A 20,440-nucleotide genomic window follows, 5' to 3' on the forward strand; every position below is an offset into this window, starting at 1 on the left:
TTACTTTTGTAAAGACCAGTCTATGTCTGTTGATTGACACCCCATAGTACTTTGCTCCCAATCCTAGCTACATCTTTGCTTTGCTCTTACCAAGGCATTCACTGTGGAATTTTTTACTGTTACCAAGACTGTTACTCAGGAAAGCTTTGTGTTTACCAAGACAGTTACCCTTGTATTCTTTGCTGTTACCAATGCAGTTAACCAGGGACTCATGTTTTGCTGCTATCAGATCAGTTACCCATGGAAGCCTTGTTGTTACCAAGACTCTTATCCAGGAAAGCCTTGTTGATACCAAGACAATTATCCAGGAAAGCCATGTTGATACCAAGACAATTATCCAGGAAAGCCTTGCTGTTACCAAGACAGCTACCCAGGGAAGATTTGGTGCTACCACTATAAACAGCCATGAAAGCTTTGCTTCTCCTGTGCTGCATGGCGTTAAGTGCCACTTACACAAGTGTCACAAGTTACCAAGACAATTATCCATGAAGCTTTGATAGCTGTATAACATCTATCACAAGAAGCCTTCTGGAAAGCAGGCAAGTTGTTTGCTGAATCCTTGGTGATAGCAAAGCAGTTACCAATGTGGCCTTAGTACCTGCATGTTAGTATTATGTAGTCAGGTTTCTGCAGTGGTCAGAAAGTATTGCCAGTATAACCAGTAAATTGCTGCTTGTTTCACATCAGCGCTGTTGGTGTAAGTCTGCTTAAACCTCTTATGGTTATTCAAGTAAGGTTTAATAGGAACACGAGTAAATTCAGCTGAAGCTAATGTGTCTGTCTGACATTCAACCAGGGCTAACTTTGCATCAGTTCATATAGGTTTGTTTTAGGGCTTGCCTTTATTGACAGAGAGGGACTATTCAGCTCAGCCAGTCTGCCTAATTCCTTTATCAATGAAAATGATTCTTCCTCCTGCTGTCCATGAGAACAGCTTTGTATCTATTTGGTGCATTTGTGACCCTTTTTGCTGTATTTTACCCTACAGTCTATTTACTAAAGTGAGTTAAGGTAATCTGTGCATCTGTTACACCATCTGGGAAGGCCATGTTCTTATACTACCTTTGAAATGCCCCATCTCCTGTGTATCTTCCCATGTTCTTATACATTTCTTTCTTTAAACTTAGCTCATTTTTTAAGAAGAAACGTGAGAATTCCTTTTATTTTCATGCTTCCTCTTATTCTGTCACGGTACCTCAGACTTCTTCACCCGGTCTTTGTAAACATGTCCAGCTCCTGCAGGGTAATAGTCTGCTGCCCTTTGCCCTTTCACACTGTACCTTTCCATGGCTACTGCAGATCTGAAGACAGTTTTGCAGACGGTATCTGACCAGCTGTCCATGGAGAGTAGTATTTATTTTTGTCCTGATGACGTCTCCCTTGTCAGTACTGCACTCCTGCTTCGCTCTTCACTTTGTATACCTATAGGTTATCTGAGTTATCTGCTCATTTCCACTGTTTTTACACAACCATTCCTCTCACTGTGATTCATTGACTTTCACATCATCAAGACCACATTGTCCAAAGTTTAAAAGAACAAACTCCCGGAACATTGTATTTTCGCTCCATGAAACTAACCACTTGACCACCAACAATTAAAAGAGAAATGTAAGCAAATTAAACCCACAGAAGTGGGGGGTTCTCCCCCCACAACTCCTAACAAAATATACCAACTTCGACATTACACTAAAGTGGAGAAAAGGACAAAGTTCACCATGGTGGCCAAGTAGTACTTTTCCCAGAGGGAAAATACAATGTTCCTGAAGTTCGTTCTTTTAAATTTTCGACAATGTGGTCTCAATCATGTAAAAGTTGATGAAATGGTAAGTCGACTATATGAAGTAGATTTATTGCATCCCCAGCAACCCATCCCTATTTTATATTTTCCTGTCATCTGCAAAGGAACATTTTTTTTTTAAATTCTGGTTTCTGTGACAGAAGGCATGAAATACTAGTCCTGTAAAAAAATTCTGAGCCACACCTGAAGCAACTATTCTATCTTCAGGCTATACCATTCTCATCTGATAATGTTTTTGCACTGTGCTTTGCCTAATGCCTTACTAAAACACTGCCTTGTTGATGAAAGACATCAGTAGCCATGGCAGTGCAACTGAGTGGCTGAAGAAAAATCTACATGTAAAGGGGGGATAGAGTTGTTGACCTGTGGTTAGTTAATGATTTAAGCAGTTGTATCATATTATGCATAAAAGAGTACGTGTGGCAATGTTGGCATTGTACGCTTTCAGAAAATAGCAGGGTACAAAGAAAACTGAGCAGACTGATGAACAAGAGCACAAACACACTCACCTGCACAGGTGTGCACAGTGTGACCCAAAAAAGTGAATTTAAAAACAAAGCATTAGTAATTGTGGTAATGAGTTTCTTTGTGCATTTCTTGTTTGTGCGTCATCCACTTATCCAGACCAGCATAAAGGCTCACTAAGGAGAACAGGTAGGTGGTATTAAAATTGCCCTCTTTGAGTATGTAGCATCTTGCTTATTTTTACTCATGCAGTTGAAGAAATTAATAACAGCTAGCTAGTATAAATTTCCTGTTTTGAATCTGTACTGTCTTACATGGTTCCTGTGCCTCACTGTTTGTACAATACTAACAGGTTCTTTTATTGCAATTGTGATGCCGTGAATTTTCCCTAACAGAAATCCTCTGGTACTTCCTAATTCCTCCACACATCCATATTGTACATTCATAACTGATTTTATTGGTTATGTTCTTGTTTGGTCAAAGATGGACCTTTTAAAGTATGTTTTTTTTTTTGTATGTTGACACTGTGGATGTGTTTACTCTGAGCCACACGGCAAAGAGAAACAAAAATAAGGAAGCTATGTCATCACCACTGACCACATAAAAATCCCCATTTGAAGTCCCTACCATTCAAAATAATGTCAGTTCCCTTTAATATATGCAAATAAGCTATTTCACAGAAAGCAACCCTGATTTTCGGATTGCAGTAGTTCTATAGTGGAATAAATGTTACAGCAAAGAGCTGATGATTCTAGATATACATGTTTATGCAAAGAGAGAAGAAAAAAATAAAATCTGCTTGAAGAAATCACAGCCAACAAAGTATGTGACAACAGATAAAAATGTTAATGTGCAGAGAAAACACACTGTAAGTGGGTATTGAAACCAGGCTTATGTGTTTAAACAACTTGTATCAACAAACTGCTGCCTGAAGTTCCCAAAACAAAATGTCAAATCTTACTGGGTAATTATGAAATATTCAGTTGACCAAATGTTTTTACTAGAGCTTCATATTTTCCTACAGATCATAACATTGATATTCCAGTAATTAGTTTCTGAAGCAATATGCCTGATACCTTGTGTTAAGATACATTAGTAATTTACTCACTGAAACTGACAAATGGCAAGCATTATTAAAATCAGAATTTTCAGATTTTCGTACCAGGCTTGAGTCTGGACATTGGACAACCATTCACAGGGTGGGATTGAACAGCTTAAATGGATTGAGTTTTCTGTCTGGTTATGGGCCACCAGTGGATAACAAGGGCTGTATTTCATGTAAGTAAAAATTAGCAAAGGGGAAATACAGGCAAATTGTGGGTTCAGATAAAGAATCAGAGAAATTCTCCACCCCTGGTGCCAAGCCTGGAGGTTATGTTCCCAGTTGAGTGACTGGTCACTGGATAATGCACGCAGCTTGGTTAGCCTTATGGACTCACCACTTACAAGACAAAGGGTGAATGGGGTCATGTCTTTGTAATTTAGGATGTCTGAGGTTAATGTTTCACCACATGTATAACTTCTTGAGGTATTTTTTAGAACATCTAGGTATGCAGTGTTGCTATACTTATATGCCCATTTTTAATTTCTCCAAATCTTTTGGGTTGCTAATACAATGACAGGAATGGACCCCATTCCTAAGTCAAAGTATGATTAAAGTTCATGAAATTAGCATTGTTTCACTCTTTGATGTCAGACAAAAGTGCTCTTCGCAGTACCCACAATGTGCCCAGTAGTGACTCCTTCTGCAGTTCGTATGGAGTTATATGTATTGGTAACATATCTAAATATGATTGTAGATTCATTTTTAATAAGACCCATTGCTCCTACTACTATTGGGACTGTCTGGGTATCTTTCTTCCACATTGTTCTCATTTCTGCCTCCAAATCCTGATATTTTATGACTTTGTGTCTCTCTGTATGCAACACACTGTAGTCACTCGGTGTGGCAATTTCAATAATCAATGCTACTTTTGTTTTCTTTTCATGGACCACTACATCTGGTTTTCTAGCTTCTATGTTTTGAACTGTTGGTAATGGATGATCCCATGTGATGTAAACATCATAATTTTCTATGATGCTTTGTGGTTCATGTTTCCAGTGTTTTTCAGCCACTTCAGTACCATAATGTTTACACAATCCTCAGCGCAACAATCTTCCCACGTTATTATGCCTTTGAGTATACAGTCCTTCTGCCATTAGTATATCACAACCAGCAGCGAGGTGTGCGACTGTTTCCAATTCGGTTTTACAAAACACACATCTGTCTGTTTCTCCCACATGTTCAATGGACTTTGTAAACCAAAGTGTATGCAGCCCACTGTCTTGGGCCGCCAATATTAACCTTTCATCTCTTGGTTAGAATTTGCCTCTCCTTAACCATTCTTGCATTTGTTCCTGATCAACATGAGATTCTTCCAGAAGTTTTCTATACTTTCAACTATATTTATGTTTTTTCCACATTTCTTGCCTTCTCATTTGGTCCTTCACCTTATATTTTTTCTTTTGTTTTCTTGGCACATTCAGTTGCTGCCTAATTTTTATCTACTTCTCGTTTGATCTCCATTCCTGCTTCATGCCGATATGCTTCTGCTAGATTAAGTATAGAAGTCATCCTAGATTTATTCTCTTCATGTCTCAATACTTTCACTACATTTGGGTCTTGTGAGGTCAGCAGATATGTGTGGAGTCCCACAATTGCAGGTCTATACATATAAGCAATTTCAGAGGTCCATCCATCCTTCAGAATGGGGATATATAATCTTGGTATGCACTGATTTTTATAAATCATTTGGCGAGCATGAAGCATCCTTCTTGTTTTCCTATCTAATCTACTCAACACATTTTAGGGCCAGTCAATCACACCAAAACTGTAAGTTAGGACAGGAAGAGCAAATTGGTTTATAGCCTGGATTTTGTTCCTAGATGTCAGTGCTGTCTTCAGAATTAATTTAAGTCTCCTAAAGTATTCCTTATCATAGGAGGCTACTAGGCTAATTGTCCTGGGGCACTTCTAAGCCTATCCAAGAGTTTATCCCCAAAAGATTCAAACTCTGGACCTTTGTTATAGGAATCAACTTATTAACAAGTCAGAGCTTTAGTCCTCTACACCAACTGCCTTACAAAGTTTTATTCACATTTGTTCATGTTTTATTGTTGATCCTTCATCATTTCCCAAATATTTATACACTTCCTCTTGCTCAAGTTCTTTTATATCACATTCTTGTCCCAGACTGATGTTTTCTTGGTGCTGCAGTTTTCCTGCTTTAAAGGTTGCTTTTGCACATTTATCAAGACCAAATGACATTCTTATATCATCTGAAAAAGTTTTGACAACTTTCAGTTGTGCTTTCAGTTCCTCATCTGATGAGTTATACAGTTTTAAATCATCGACAAAGAGAAGCGAAGTCTTTACACTTTGTTGTTTGCTAGGAGCCAAATTATAGCCATGGCCTAAGGTGTTAAATAGACTGCTTAATGAGTTAAGGACAAGGCAGAATAACAGCAATGACAGAGACTCGCCCTGGAATATCCCCCTTTGAATTTTTATCCCTGGGATAATAATTTGTCCTTTATAATGGCTTAATTGCAAAGTGGTCTGCCACTGTTTCATGGTCACTGTAATGTAGTTGATCAGTGTAGGATGTATTTTATACATTTCTAAACAATCTTTTATCCATGAATGTGGGATACTATCAAATGCTTTTTTTTTATAGTCCATCCACGCCCTGCATAGATTCTTCCCCTTTTTACAGTTCTACACTATGACTTTATTTAATAAATAATCCTTTGTTCCATATGATTTTCTTTTATTGCCCTTTTGTTCTACTGCCATAAATGAGTTTGTTCTAAATAACTATAAATTCTGTCAGCATGAATTCCTGTGTATAGTTTATACACCGTCAGAAGGCAAATTATTGGTCTATAATTCTTAGGGTAGCTTGCAGGTTCACTCTTAAGAAGGAGCATTGTTTTGCCTGTTGTTAGCTAGGTTGGTGTCTGTTTGGGGTGCACAAATAAATATTTCTTACTCATAGCTAAATCTTCGTGCAAAGATGTTAATACTTTTAGCCAAAACTTAGGTACTGCATCTGGACCTGGAGTTTTCCAATTAGAGGCTTTTCTCAACTTTGCTTCAATCTCTCTAGCTGTTATTTCAACCCATTTTGTATCCTGTACCTTTAAACTTATTATTCTTTCTTTAACTTCTTCTATCCATTTAGCATATTTGTTATGTTCCACAGGATCTTCATAGATACTTCTCCAAAATGTATCTATTTCTTCTTTTTTTGGCGGTCTTTCAATCCCCTTTACATTGTTTCCCATTTCTCTGTAAAACCTTTTGGGGTCATCAATAAACTGCTTATTTTGAACTTTTCCTTTATATTTTTTTTACGTATTTTCTAAGTTTTTCCACCTATGCTGAGATTTTTAGTTTTTTGCGATAGTCTCTTCTAATACTATGCATTGCTTGTATCACATCTATCCTTCTTAGTATTTTTATTGATCTTCCCTCTTCTATATTCCTCTAACAGTGACACTTCTTGTTTTAATTGCGTTTTAGTTTTCTCTATTTGATATTTCCATGATGGTATTTGATTTCTCCCCTTCATTTCCCTCACTACCCTGTATTGTTGAGGTACAACTTTATCAGTTATTAATTTAGCTGCGCAGTAATATATCCTGTTTACTTCTATTATATCGCATGGAGCTCTATGGACAGTCCTAATTACTGTATTCATTTGTTTTATCAAACTTCTGACTTTTTGGGTTTTATTGACCTTCTGCAATCTATTTCTTTCATTGATCTTAATATGTCTATTTATCTCTATTAAATCAAGCAACTGTTCTCTTAGCTCATTTTCTTCTAAACTGAGGGAAGAGTTTTTGTTTCCCATTTCCTGCGGGGATTCTATAGAAAGTTTTATAGCATCTTCCTTTGGCACATTCTCTTCAATTTCATCCTGTGTCATCTGTTGTTCTGTCATATGGAACTCACTGGCCTATCACTCCTCAACATTGACTGTGTCAGAGTTTCCACAGTTTCTTGTTCCTTCCCTTGCTGTCCAGCTTCAAGTGAACGTTTATACTGGTTTTCTGTGGAAGGCTCCAAAATATCTTCACATGGCACCTGACCAATTGCTTTCTGTTCCACAGGTTTGCCCTTAATTTAGATATCCATTGCTCTATCCTGTTGTGGTTCTTTCTGAATTAATTTTTCTACACTGAATCCTTCACTTCGCAGGTACTCCATAACCTCAGTTTTTATTTCTTTAACTTCTCCATTGCTAATCTCCTTTTCTACTTTTCCACTTTGTCTTATTTTTTGTATTGTAAAGTTTTCCATGTCCGGATACCTTTGCCTGTATTTCTCTTCAGATATCTTTGGTGCTGCCCTTTCTGTATTGGTTAGTTTTGTTTTCTCCTTTGCATAAATATTACACCATATTAAATCTCTTTTTCTTTCCCATGTCCATATTTCTTCAGATGTCTCAAGATCTTCCTGCTTCTCTGTACTTTGGGGACTCACTTCATCATACTGTGATGTAACGTGTGTTAGACCTTCTACACCAAATCCTTCACTACAGGCACTCCATAGGATCATAGGAGGTTTCTAGACTAATGGTCCTGAAGCCCTTACAAGCCTAGCCAAGTGTTTATCCCAAAAAGAAACCTCAGTCAGCACTTGTCACCCCTGTCAATGAGGGACACAAGTTGAACCCCTGGGACAAATTTGTGGTTTCACATCCACTCATCAAGGTTGCGCTTGAAGAGGGTCATCGAAGTGCTCTGTTTGACATATATGGGAAATGTATTCCAGAGACAGGGCAGCTTCTGGGAGACAAACCAGCGGGTTTTGTTGATGTCACATATTAGATTCAGGCCTTTGGAGTGGGTAATGTGTGAGAAGTTAGACTTACGGATATGGAGCATCTCTAGTAGGGCAGGGTCCAAGATTGCCTTGTAGGCGAGACACAGATCACCTCTGAGCAGTTTGTACGATACCGAGTAGAGTGATAGTGATTTGAGCCTGTCCGCATAGGACAGGTGTTGAAGGCCATGGATTCTTTTCATGAGGTATTTCATGATTCTATTGTTTAACTTACACTATACTCATCTTCTTTTGTACATTTCCTCTTTGTGATATTATTTTTTTTATTGTGAAATTTTCCATATCTGGATGCCTTTGCCTGTATTTCTCTTTGAATATCTTTGGGGCTGCCTTCTTTATACTGACTAATTTGGCTTTCTCCTTTACATAAATATTGCACCATATCAGATGTCTCTATTTCACATGTCCATATTTCTTTTTTATACTTTTTAAAAAATCTCTAAGTTTTGTTGTTTATATTTTCACACTTCCTCAGATTTTTTTTTCCAAACAGATCAAAGTTTCTTGGTCTGTGTACTGTTTTCACAAATCTGTTGTATTAATGAATACAACTTTTTATTTGAAGCTTCTGACAGTTTTTCTTGTGGAAGTATTTTTCTTCCTTCTAATTTCTCTCAATCATTTGGTATATCTTATGTCTGGAAATTCTGGGCTTTTTGCATAATAGTAACAATACATAATTTCTTTCTTATCCTCAACAGTCCACTTTATTATCTTTATGGCTCTTCTTTGGCCTATCAGTTTTTCTGATTTTTGTGGACTACTACTTCCTTCTACAACAGGGGGCCACCCCCCCCCCCCCGGGCCTGGTCCCATTGTAGGAATGTTTCCATATTTTGAGGATTCTACACTGTCATCTTTTCTAGTCCTGGCACCAGTTTGGCTAGCAGGGTTGGACACTTCTTTTATCCTGGGTGTTGTGCACCCAGCTATCTTTTGTAATTTTTAACCTAGTTCTGTCCATGATATATGGTATATAAATACAGTCTATATATACCAGTGTCACCATGGTGAGATTTTGTGAAAAACAGGGTCCACGTTGTGAAGGTCCTCACCAAGACTTGAGGATGAATTCAGTTTCAACAATATTACTCTTCCTTACTTGCTGACTTATCATGTCTCCATTTGGACCCACAGTATGGGGTGTTTGCTGAGAGTTTAGCCACATTATTCTGTGTCAACTTACAGTTTTTGCAGATATTTAGTGTCCTGTCAATAAAGGGTCCATTACTGTGAGCATACGACTGTTCATGGGCTGCCCGATATTCAAGCCTTTGAACTGTTACTTCATTTACTATTTCCGTATGTAAAGTAAGACCCCAACCTATTAGAAAAGCAAATATCAGAAAACTATGCATTCTTAGTCAAAATCTAATTTTATAATAATTTTTTTGTACATTTACCAGAAAAGATTTTACTAAATAAAAAATAAAACATTGCTGTTACATGAAACAAAAATGTTAACATGCAAGTATATATAAAATGTTTTCAGAATGCTGAGCAACTTGTCTGCTCTGGCCTTAAATTGTTGATTTGTAAAACAGAAAAAAATAAAAAGAAACACTAACAGAATAAACAGATGAATGAAAGCAAAAAAAAGTAACTTCCATTAACACAACATGATTTAAATTAGATATTAAATAATATAAAGTGATTTGGACAGTATTATGTCACTGTTTTCTGAATAGTTTAAAGTCTGTGGAACTACACTAGGTACTGAAAGGGTTAACATTTTAGGTAGTGGTGTGGGCAATGTCTGAGCAAGAAGCTATAAGTAGGAGTGTAACTGAAACTCGGTTAAAGAGGTGGGCTGTCACGGCTCCCCAGAGTTTGCAAACCATTAACCTCTCCTATTTGTCCAAAAAAGGAACGCAAAGCTTTCTTTCTACCCTAAGGCATTGATTTTAGAAGTAAACTAAATAAATAAATAGAACATAATTAAAAACTGGAGAAAGATATGAGGAAGTTATTGTTAACAGAGAAACCAAAACCTATATTTATTCACTCAGCAGTTTCTTTTGGCAGAAGGTGTTCCTTCCTACCTTAAACACAAAGTGTAGTTACCATTTCTTCCCACAATTCATGAGCAGTTAACCTCTTCTAGGCATCATGAAAAGAAATGCAATGTTTAATTTCTGCCCTAACTTACAACTTCTAAAACTCAAAAGGAAAGAAAATATGTATTAAATACATAACTAAAATAAAACAACACAAATGAAGAAGACAATGATATGCAATTCCTAAAAATCACTTTTACTCACATAGCAGTCTGTTACTTTAAATAAGGAAAACAACCTTCCATTTCCTTTCACAATTCACAAGCAATTAACCTCCTCAGGACTCAAAAAAAGAGACACAAGGTTTGACATTTAGTAGTAACCTACATTTTCTAAAAGTTAATAAGAACCTTTATTTTATTTCATTGTGTTTATATTTTGTTGACCAAGTTAGTCCTATATGGCAGAGCTAATATAAGGAGAGTAATCAGGAAGAAAAACTCCCATATTAACAAAAGTGTGACAATTGTTTCAAATATTACACATGCATATATTCACATATCTCTGTACTAATCAACTATCAGATTTGCTATGGTGATAAAGTAATGCTACCATACAAATGGGCATGAATTGAAAAATAAAACAAGCAATATATGGAAAGAAAAAAAAATGTAAACTGACAGATCTTTGCAAAACAAGAGAAGCCATGTGAGCACATAACCTAAAATAAAGGCTGAACTTGCAGATTCTGAATAGTGTGCCAGGCAGTCCCAGGGATTCACTGAAAAGGGTTAATGGCTGCATATAGTACCTATTGCAGGTAGGTCAGTTTACATGATCATGGAAAAAGTAATTTAGAGACTGGTTTAGCTGCAGTGACGAGGACATCATACTGGGCCACAGTATTGGTCACAGAAAACTGTGCTACACCACACTCTACTGGTCTGCAGTATTGGTCACAGAAAACTGTGCTATATCACACCCTACTGGGCCACAGCACTGGTCACAGAAAACTGTGCTACACCACATCCTATTTGGCAGCAGTACTCCTCCAAGCACCTAGGGGTGGCATATGATATTATTACAGTAAAGTACTTTTCTAGTAATGCATGCCTCATATCATGGCAACATGTGATTTCCGTAATTAAATATAATGAAGTAGCACAAAACTAGACCCAAGCAAAGATACTTCTGCATGCCTGTCATTCCCTAGAAACAGATATTACACACCCTTCTTATATGCAGTCTTTGTGAAAATTAATACACATTCTCTTTTGTGGTATCACAGCTAGCTGTGATGCTTTGTTCCTCGTACAACCTCAGGTAGGCCTGGGAATCTTTACTGCTGCACTTAAGCATATTTTTTCCAATAACCTTTCTTACACATTCTGGCAAAATCTCATATTTAGAAGGCAGTAGTAGGACACAGCCTTACTTCAGTGCTTTCATGACGTATGTTTACTGCTATGTGATTTTCATGTCAAGTTCAACAAATGTTATTTTATTACATTCTACAACAGTACATTTGCAAAGTTAGCAACTGAAATTGCTGACCTCAATAAAAATCACAAAAGAAGTGTTTGTTTATTTATTTATTTTGCAGAGGGTCCCCCTTTGCAATCCCCACCCGTGTAACTTTCTCTACTATAACTCTGAGGTCTCTCAACCTGGAAGTAAGGGGAAATTTCCACATCTGCAAAGAAACAGGTCTATCAAAGCAGGAACCAAATAACTGGTTGTGACTTTTTTAATAACTACAGGGCTTCTGAATACCAGATTTCCATGAAAACACCCCCTACCTATGGTACTAACATTAGCCTGATGGCAGAAGGAGTTGAAAATTCCAATTCACATATTACTTGTGATTATGTATAAATAAAAATGTATTTATCAACACAGTATTAAAATCATTGAATCCATATTCACCAAGGATATTCACATCTCCAGGCTAGGTGCCTAGCACAATGCATCTGAAATTCTCCAGGTGTAACTAACACTAGGTAAGACTGCAATCCAAATTGTAGCTTGCTACAGATCCCCCGCAATGCCCCAAAATTCTCACTACACCTTTCTAAACATACTGGAAAATACAAAGATACAACCAAACACCCTAATACTGGGTGATTTCAACTATCCTGCCATTAACTGGGAAAACTACTCGGGTGCCAACACCTTTTCCCAACGGTTCTTGGAATTCATAAATTCCAATGCCCTGGATCAACTAATCCAGTGCCCCACCAGGGGCTCCAATATCCTAGACCTGGTCATTATCAACATGGGAGATAGATGCTCCACACCAGTGGTCACCCCCTCATTGGTAAGGTCTGACCATAAGCTAATCACCCTTGACATCCACATCCCACCCCCTAGTAAGGAAACCTCCATAAAAAACTTCTCCAAAGCCACCTTCATGCTATTCAAGTCAGAAGTGACAAACTTCTTGACACCCATGCAGAAGGGAGCTGAAAGTTCAACTGCTGAATCCTACACTAAGGCACTGTATGAGCACATCTACTTGTGCATGAATCGTGCCATCCTAAATAGAACCAAGATGGTCTCCTCCAAAAAAAGAAGCCAATTTGGTGGTCGCCTGCCATAAACAAACTATACAACAGCAGGAAGAAACTGTTGCAGAAAAGAGGAAAATCCCAGGATGCAAAAAACTCCCTTACCAGCCTCAGTAAGAAGTTGAGATCCCTCATAAAATCCTCCAAAGCTAGTTACGAAAATAAAATTTCTAAAGATTCTAAAGACAACCACAAGGCATTCTATAGTTATGTAAAAAATCTAAATGGCAATGCTCAGATCTGCTCTAAGCTACAACAGAATAGCATTAAATATATTGATCCCTAGGATATTGCCAATATCCTGGCAGTTCGATTTAGTGCCAACTTCACCCCCCCTCTCACCCCCTAAAGGGCCCATCTCAATACCAAAAGATTGCCAAATTCTGGTAATCACGGCCACACAGGTAGAAACTGCACTCTCCAAAGCTAAGAATACAGCATCCATGGGACCAGATGACATCCCAGGCTGTGTACTACATGAACTACAAAATGAACTGGCACCTCACCTAAGTGTCATGTTTAATCATAGCCTCACCTCAGGCTTCGTGCCCACTGAGTGGTGCACTGCTACAGTTATCCCACTCCACAAGGGGGGCTCCACCTTGGATCCCAGGAACTACTGTCCCATCAGTCTGATGAGCCTGATCTGCAAGGGCATGAAACACATTATCATGGAACTTATAAACAAAGACATTGGCAACCTTCAAACACTGGACCCCACCCAGTTTGGGTTTGTGAAGAGCTGATCTTGTCTCCTGAACCTGATTGACGTATTCAAATCAGTCTCCAGAGCTGTGGACGAGGGTAAGGTGGTGCACACAGCCTATCTGGACCTCGCCAAGGCCTTTGACACCATCCCCCACTCTGGAATCATAGATAAACTTACTACGCTTGGCATAAATCCCTACGTCACTCGATGGGTTGCCAACTGGCTTACTGACAGAACCCAGACTGTAAAAGTAGCCGACTCCAAATCCATCTACAGACAGGTGACAAGTGGAGTACCTCAGGGTTCAGTCCTGGGACCTCTCTTGTTTGGCATCTACTTCTCTGAAGTACAGGCCAACACTAAGGGACTCTGGCTAACAAAGTTCACAGATGACTGCAAACTGGGGGCCATTACTGAATCCTCAAATGATGTGGATATTCTACAAAAGGGCCTTACAGAAACAGATGCTTGGTGCCAGAGCCATGGGCTCAAGCTTAATGCCAAGAAATGTATAGTTATCCCCCTTGGGAAAAACCATGTACCCATGAATTACCACATAGGTGACAGTACACTAAACACCAAAAGTGTGATGAGAGACTTAGAGACACAGGTGGACAGTGGTCTCACCTTCGATAACCACATTGCCACTACAGTCATGAAATCCTTCTATGTGGCACACCTCATCACTAAGAACTTTTCATCCAGAAAAAAGGAGGTCATCGTCCCACTGTACTCATCCCTCATTAGACCCATTATAGAGTACAATGCCCCATTTGGTATGTACCTCACAAGACATCTGCAACAGCTGGAAAGGCCACAGAAATACCTGACTAAAAGAATCACAGGCTTAAAGCAGATGCCCTATGCTGACCATGTAAAAAAACTCCAGCTATACTCTGTGGCATATCGTCTACTCAGAGGTGATCTCTGCTTAACATACAAGGCTATGTCAAACCCTGAGCAGTTGGACATGCTCCACTTAAAGAAATTACAGTCCCTCAGAGCCACATGCTCCAGGAATCTAAACCTTGTCATCACAATGAACACAACATGCTGGAGGGATAGGTTCCTTACCCAGAGACTCCCCATACTCTGGAAATGACTGCCCATATATGTCAAGCAGAGCGCCTCCTTGGCCCTCTTCAAAAGGAACCTTGACGAATGGATGGAAGATAGGAAATTCACCTTGGGGATCACGTCAGTCACCCTGCTAGACAGGGGGCCAGGGAAGTAAATGTTGTGGGAAGAAATATCCAGGGACGTGTTATGGCTAGGCTTGTATAGGCCCTAGGGCTGATAGCCTAGTACCAACCTATGAACTCTATGGCCTCTAAACATTTTATTTCCATGAAAGTACACCTTAACTGTGGTACATTACATTAAATTGATGGCAAGAGAAGAAAATCATCCTGTCTAGTCCATCTTTTCAAGTAACTTAACATTCTGTCACCCCTCCATCCCCATCTTCCACCTTGCTCTTTTTCCACATGCCCCAAGTTCTCCAAAATGTTTTGTGGATTCACTGTTGACCACCCATTCCAGTAGTCCATTTCATGGGTCCACAATTCTCTGTCTCTCTGTCTTCTCTCTGTATGAAAAGTACTTTCAGAGATCCAGGCAGTAATTAGTCCCTACAGTCTGCTGTCTGTGACCCCTTCCTTCTCCCTCTGTATCTGTGGTTCAGAGTAACCTGCTGACATCTTCATTGCACAATGCTGAGAGCCAATATTTTGTTGTAGTCCCCATCTCTTCTGCTTTTAGATAAGAAGAGGTCAGTCTCATCTAGTCTGGGTTCATATTCCTTCCTTTTCTTCCTGTTGACCTTTTGGGTTAATATTCCTTCCTCTTCTTCCTGTTGACCTATTTGATTCCATTCTTCTGAATTTCTTGCAGTGGCCTGATGTTCTTTGTGTTATATGGCCTTCAGAACTGCATTCAGTGCACAAGGTATGTCTGACTATGACCCTTATTGCTTCTGCGTCTTGAATCTATCCACCCTGAGGTACACCTCTGGTTTTGTTTGCTGCTGCACTTCCCTCTAACTCTGTTCTTGGTGGTCCAATCTAGGTATAATCAACATACCAATATACTTTTTGACACTGTTATCTTAAGCAGCACTGTTCATACCTAGTACTTTGTACATGGGTTATTGTGGCCAAAGAACAGGACTTTGTGTTTGTTTGCAATGAACCTCAGGTGCTACTTTTATGCCCACTGGTTCACCCTTTCCGAATCCTTCACTAGATCCTCCCAGCATTTTCCACTTCTGCACTTGTTTGTGTTGTCAGCAAAGATGTTTATCCTGTTCTCTCTATGCTTACAGAAAACACATTTTTGTGATACTGGCATCTCTAACCTTCTCTTCCCTTGCTTTTGGATATGAAAGACTTTTGTGTAATAAAGCATTAACCTAGACACTCACACATTCAAGCTCACACACAAAGAAATGCACTAATTTATATTCAGAGATAGCAACATGTATGTGTGCAGGCAAACAAGGAGATAACACTAAAACTCGCACAAACTCATATAACAGACAAACACAGGCATTGTGGCATAAAGGTTTGGCCATGGCTATGCCTCTGCTGACTTGGCTTTCATTAGCTGCCCAGGGTCAGTGGAGGAGCTAGCGGGGAAGGAATAGGAGTGAGTGGCCAACCCTTGCTCACCCATGCAGTAGTAGAATCCCTCCACAATGGCTCCTTCCCCCAACCTCCTGGGAAGGTCAGGTACTGCACTTTTTACAATATAACAGACAAGGAGGCCTCTCTCAAGGACTGTGTTCACACTCTAGTTAGAAAGTGCATGTATGAGGAAATATGAATTCACACCTGAGCTTTTATAGCAGATGTGGCACCAAGCTTTCCAGTCAGTAGTGGGTGTTACGGACACACAATATACCTCCTAACTGCTGTTGGATTATGGCTGCAATCTCTGGTTCTTGCCATCTTCTCCCAGTTCCCTAGGATATGACAATCAAGAGGAATGGATATGCCTATAGAGGTTGGGGCTCAAATTAGATGGCCATAGGTGGGCAGGAGCCAAGATGTTATTAACTTATATTAAACAGACACATAAGATGCTTTCTATCAGAATCATTTGTGAATTGTTCATATTCATTTTCTCTAAACTAAAACAAACACCATATAGACTCCAGTTATATTCTGATTTGTTTTATTACATAAAAAAAACCCTTAAAATATAAAACATGTCTGCCTCTGGCTTTCTACCTTACTAATTATGGGTTACAGCTTGCTAAACTGCAAACAGACTTGTATCTTGTAAACCAGATGATTAATTACTAGGCACGTGCTCTTGGGGAATATGGTGGCTCACTGATTAAGATTATTGCATCATAGTTCCCAGGTTCAATCCTGACCTTGGGTCACTGTCTGTGTAGAATTCTGTATGCACTCTCCATACTTATGAAAACTTTCTTCCCATTTTCGAAAAAATCATGCATTTGCCATGTTGTAAAAGGCTGAAGCCGTGGCTGAAAAGGATTCAAACTAGCCCACTTCATCTATCCTGTTAACAAATGAATACTTTAAAAGATGCTGCCACCACATGCCTTGTGAATAAATAAATAAAACTGGTATTTCTGAGTTCTGCAAATAGATTATACTGTGTGATAACTTTTTCAGTTTGACATTGTGATAAAAAAGTCATGAAACATCTTTATGCCAATTTCATGGTCAAACACTGTTATAGATGAGATGCAGTTAATCACAACATGTGTTTATTTGCTGTCTTTATAAAGGAGGAATGGATTTTTAATACTTTTTAAATGTGAAAGTGGCTAATGCTAAAGTGAGAAATGACTGTAGGAAATTTGATACAGGTTTTAATAAAATGCTAAAGCTTAGAGGGGACTATTTTATAGATAATTATGCTAACCCTCTAGCCAAGTCATAGACTACAATCTAGAATTGAAAGTGTTAAATTCACTCTTTTCCAGCCGGAACATACCCATGGCAAACCAGGACAGAATCACCTCCAGTGGGAGTGAGGACAACCCAACGTTTATTTCCGAGAGCATGACAGTGACATCAGCTGATGAAGAGAAACTACTGCTTCTGAACAAGAACACAGATCTACGAAGGCTCAACAAGGATGTGAGGGTCCTTCCTTTATCTCTTCTCCATTCTCACACTGCTTTTTGTACCCGTTAACTTCTTTCACGAAACTCCAATTCTCTTTAAGGCAGCGATAATGTATAATGCAAAGAGCCCTTCTGGTTTTGGCATGATTTTGCTTAAAACAATGTATTCAATAGTACAGCAGGTAGTATTGTTGTATCACAAAAAGAGGTTCTCCAGTTTGATTCTTAGTTGGGGTACATTCTGTGTAGAATCTACGTCTTTGCTGTATTCACTTGGGTTTTCTCTGGTTGTTCTGGTTTCCTTCCACATTCCAAAGAAATGCAGTAGGTGGACTGGACACTCTAACCTGGCCATAGGTGTGAGTGTACGTATGTATGTGTGGTATGGAAGAACAGTAGTAGCAGAGCTAGCTACCTGGTGGTGTAAGCATTGAGATTGTGACTGTTTAGGTGACATCCCAACTCCATGTGTTAAAGAAAGGGAATGGATGGCTGGATTAATTCAGTAGGAGAAAAGGTCTCTTAACCCTATTCCTCCATGGTGCTGCCATTGTTAAAAAGCATAAACTGTAAGCATCACTGAGTGACAAAGCCATTAAAGCTAGAATAGTGTTCTCTTATGGCCAGCAGTTTTTAGTGTTTACCTGTCCCTCTTAGACCCATCAGAGAGGCAGAATGAAATTTGTATGCCTGTCACTTTTCCTTTATAGCCTTTTCCCAGTAATGTGGTAATTAGGGCCCTTTAAATCTTTCTTTCAACAAAAATTCTTGAACCCTAGCAACCAGGACAGAGAACAGCAAAGTGACTATTCAGGATGGCAGAAAATAATGACCTAGTTTGTAATAGTGTTCCAGTTGCTCAACTGAGCAAAACAGAAACCTACCAGACTGAGTAACCGATCACCGTGCAAGTGTACAACATTCTAGTTATAAAAGAAAATTTCAAGGTTGCTGCATCCCAACATAATTTAGCAATTAGTAAGTTTGTTCTCTTCTACTGAAAACCTGATGTCCGCACATTTACGGCTATTGCATTTCATCACAAAAATCCTTCTCTTTTATCATAGAATAACGCTTCCTTACAGTAAAAAAAATTATTATAAAGGATATTTTCTTTAATCATATAGACACACACACACACGCACACGCACACGCACGCACACACACACACACACATACACACACACACACACACACACACACACACACACACACACACACACACACACACACACACACACACATCTGCAAAAACCTAAAAGAATATTAACAATAGACAAAGTTACTTCCTGTATTATGTATTATTTATAGCTACATAAACAAAAGCTACACAATGAAACAAAATATATATACGCATTACAAGTTATAAAGTGCATCTGAAAGAATGCACCAGATGGCGTGTGTTCCTGTTGCCTTGGAAATAGTACAGTATAATATAGACCGTTATTTGTAGGATGTCAAGCCTGAAGGCTGAGGGATGGGTCTCATTTATGTGCCAAGGATATAGCAGGTACTTAAGTACTTAACAGATATGTGATATAAGCTGTTTTTTTCTCTTATCTCCTTATATAGCTGGTGAAACTGAACCAGGAGTGGGATCATATCTACCGTACAACCACACTTGGCATGCAACAGAGGATAGGGTCTCTGCAGCAAGAGGTGGAAAACCTGAAACAACATGCAGAGAGACTAACTTTGAAGCTGGACCATGAGCAGGTAGGCTACAATGATGTACTGCTGCTGCTGGGGGAATGAGATTGATAACCTGGAAAGGAGTAACTAAACCGCCAGTGTTGGCTACCCTTTGAACACCTAAACCTGTCTCTTGTAAAGGGAATGCAAACTAGTCGCCCTGTGTTTTAGTTCCTAGCTTGTCAGTCAGAAGAGATTTATGAACAGCCCATTAAAATGTTTCTGCAGTAGTTAATGCAAGCATGCTAACAGACCACTGAATATATTAGGCATGTCTAAAGTACCATACAGGAAGCAACTACTGAAATGGTGACAGTAAAACTGAAAGAGCAGTTACATAAAGTAAAAGGTGTGTTTCATCCTGTTTGCAAAAGAAATCAAAGGAGGAAGGTAGATGAGAAGAGTCGATATGAGTGTGGGATGGAAGGTATGAAGTGTCTTGCAGCAAATGGAAGGTATGAACAATAAATAAATAAATAAATATATATATATATCTGTATGAACAATGTGAACGATCATATAAAAAGATAGCAAAACTGAACAACAGTGAGGGGTTCAATAGCAAATGTAAACTTGGAAAAATGAGGGGTGTGGTTGAGAGGAAGATGTGGGGCATGAAACAGACCATGATGAAATGAAGCAGTCAGTGTTTTTATCCACTAGCAAATGTTGCTCAAAATCCTTAATAAATGACTTAGAGAACTGTAAATGGTCTAAATAGGGGGGCTGGGGGACAGGGAGGGTTCTGGTGATGGCATTTCTCAAAGCTGTGTGGGGATAGGGTACATAACTGGGGCATGAAGTGAGTTACAAGCAGACTTGATTCAGAGATTTAAATTCAGCAAATTCTTCTTCTGAGGAAGAAACCCCAGTTTCTTTTCCACAGGCCCAGTGTAACAAGTGATTTGGTATTGGAGGTCCTGTCATCCAGTGTGGGAATACAGTTCACAGGAAGGATTTATTTTGTGGATACAAAGGATACATTATAAATTTTGCTGAGTAAAATACACAGTTTCTTGACATTTTTGTAATAGAACTAAAGGAATCAATGTCACAGTTATTGAAAGGAGGATAACAGGTCAATTCCTGTGTGAATTTGACACTACTTAGAATGCAGTGTTTGATACAGCTATGACTCATTTAGTAGTGGTACTGTGGATCAACAACCATTACAATGTGGTTTACTGTCTGTCTTTATCACATAAGCTAACTAATGT

General features: G+C 38.9%; 1 protein-coding gene across 1 annotated transcript in view; it reads left to right on the forward strand.

Annotated features, from left to right (window-relative positions):
* LOC122789955 (TNFAIP3-interacting protein 3-like) overlaps window positions 1-20,440 on the forward strand; it is a 371,383-nt gene that overhangs the window by 242,575 nt on the left and 108,368 nt on the right. The window contains exons 2-3 of the mRNA XM_044057455.1: window positions 17,388-17,544; window positions 19,104-19,247. Of these exons, the coding sequence (XP_043913390.1) occupies window positions 17,388-17,544; window positions 19,104-19,247 (301 nt within the window). The remainder of the gene's footprint in view (window positions 1-17,387; window positions 17,545-19,103; window positions 19,248-20,440) is intronic.

Source organism: Protopterus annectens, chromosome 15.part0 (genome assembly GCF_019279795.1).
Source record: "Protopterus annectens isolate FY-2018-M chromosome 15.part0, PAN1.0, whole genome shotgun sequence".
Lineage (NCBI taxonomy): Eukaryota > Metazoa > Chordata > Ceratodontiformes > Protopteridae > Protopterus > Protopterus annectens.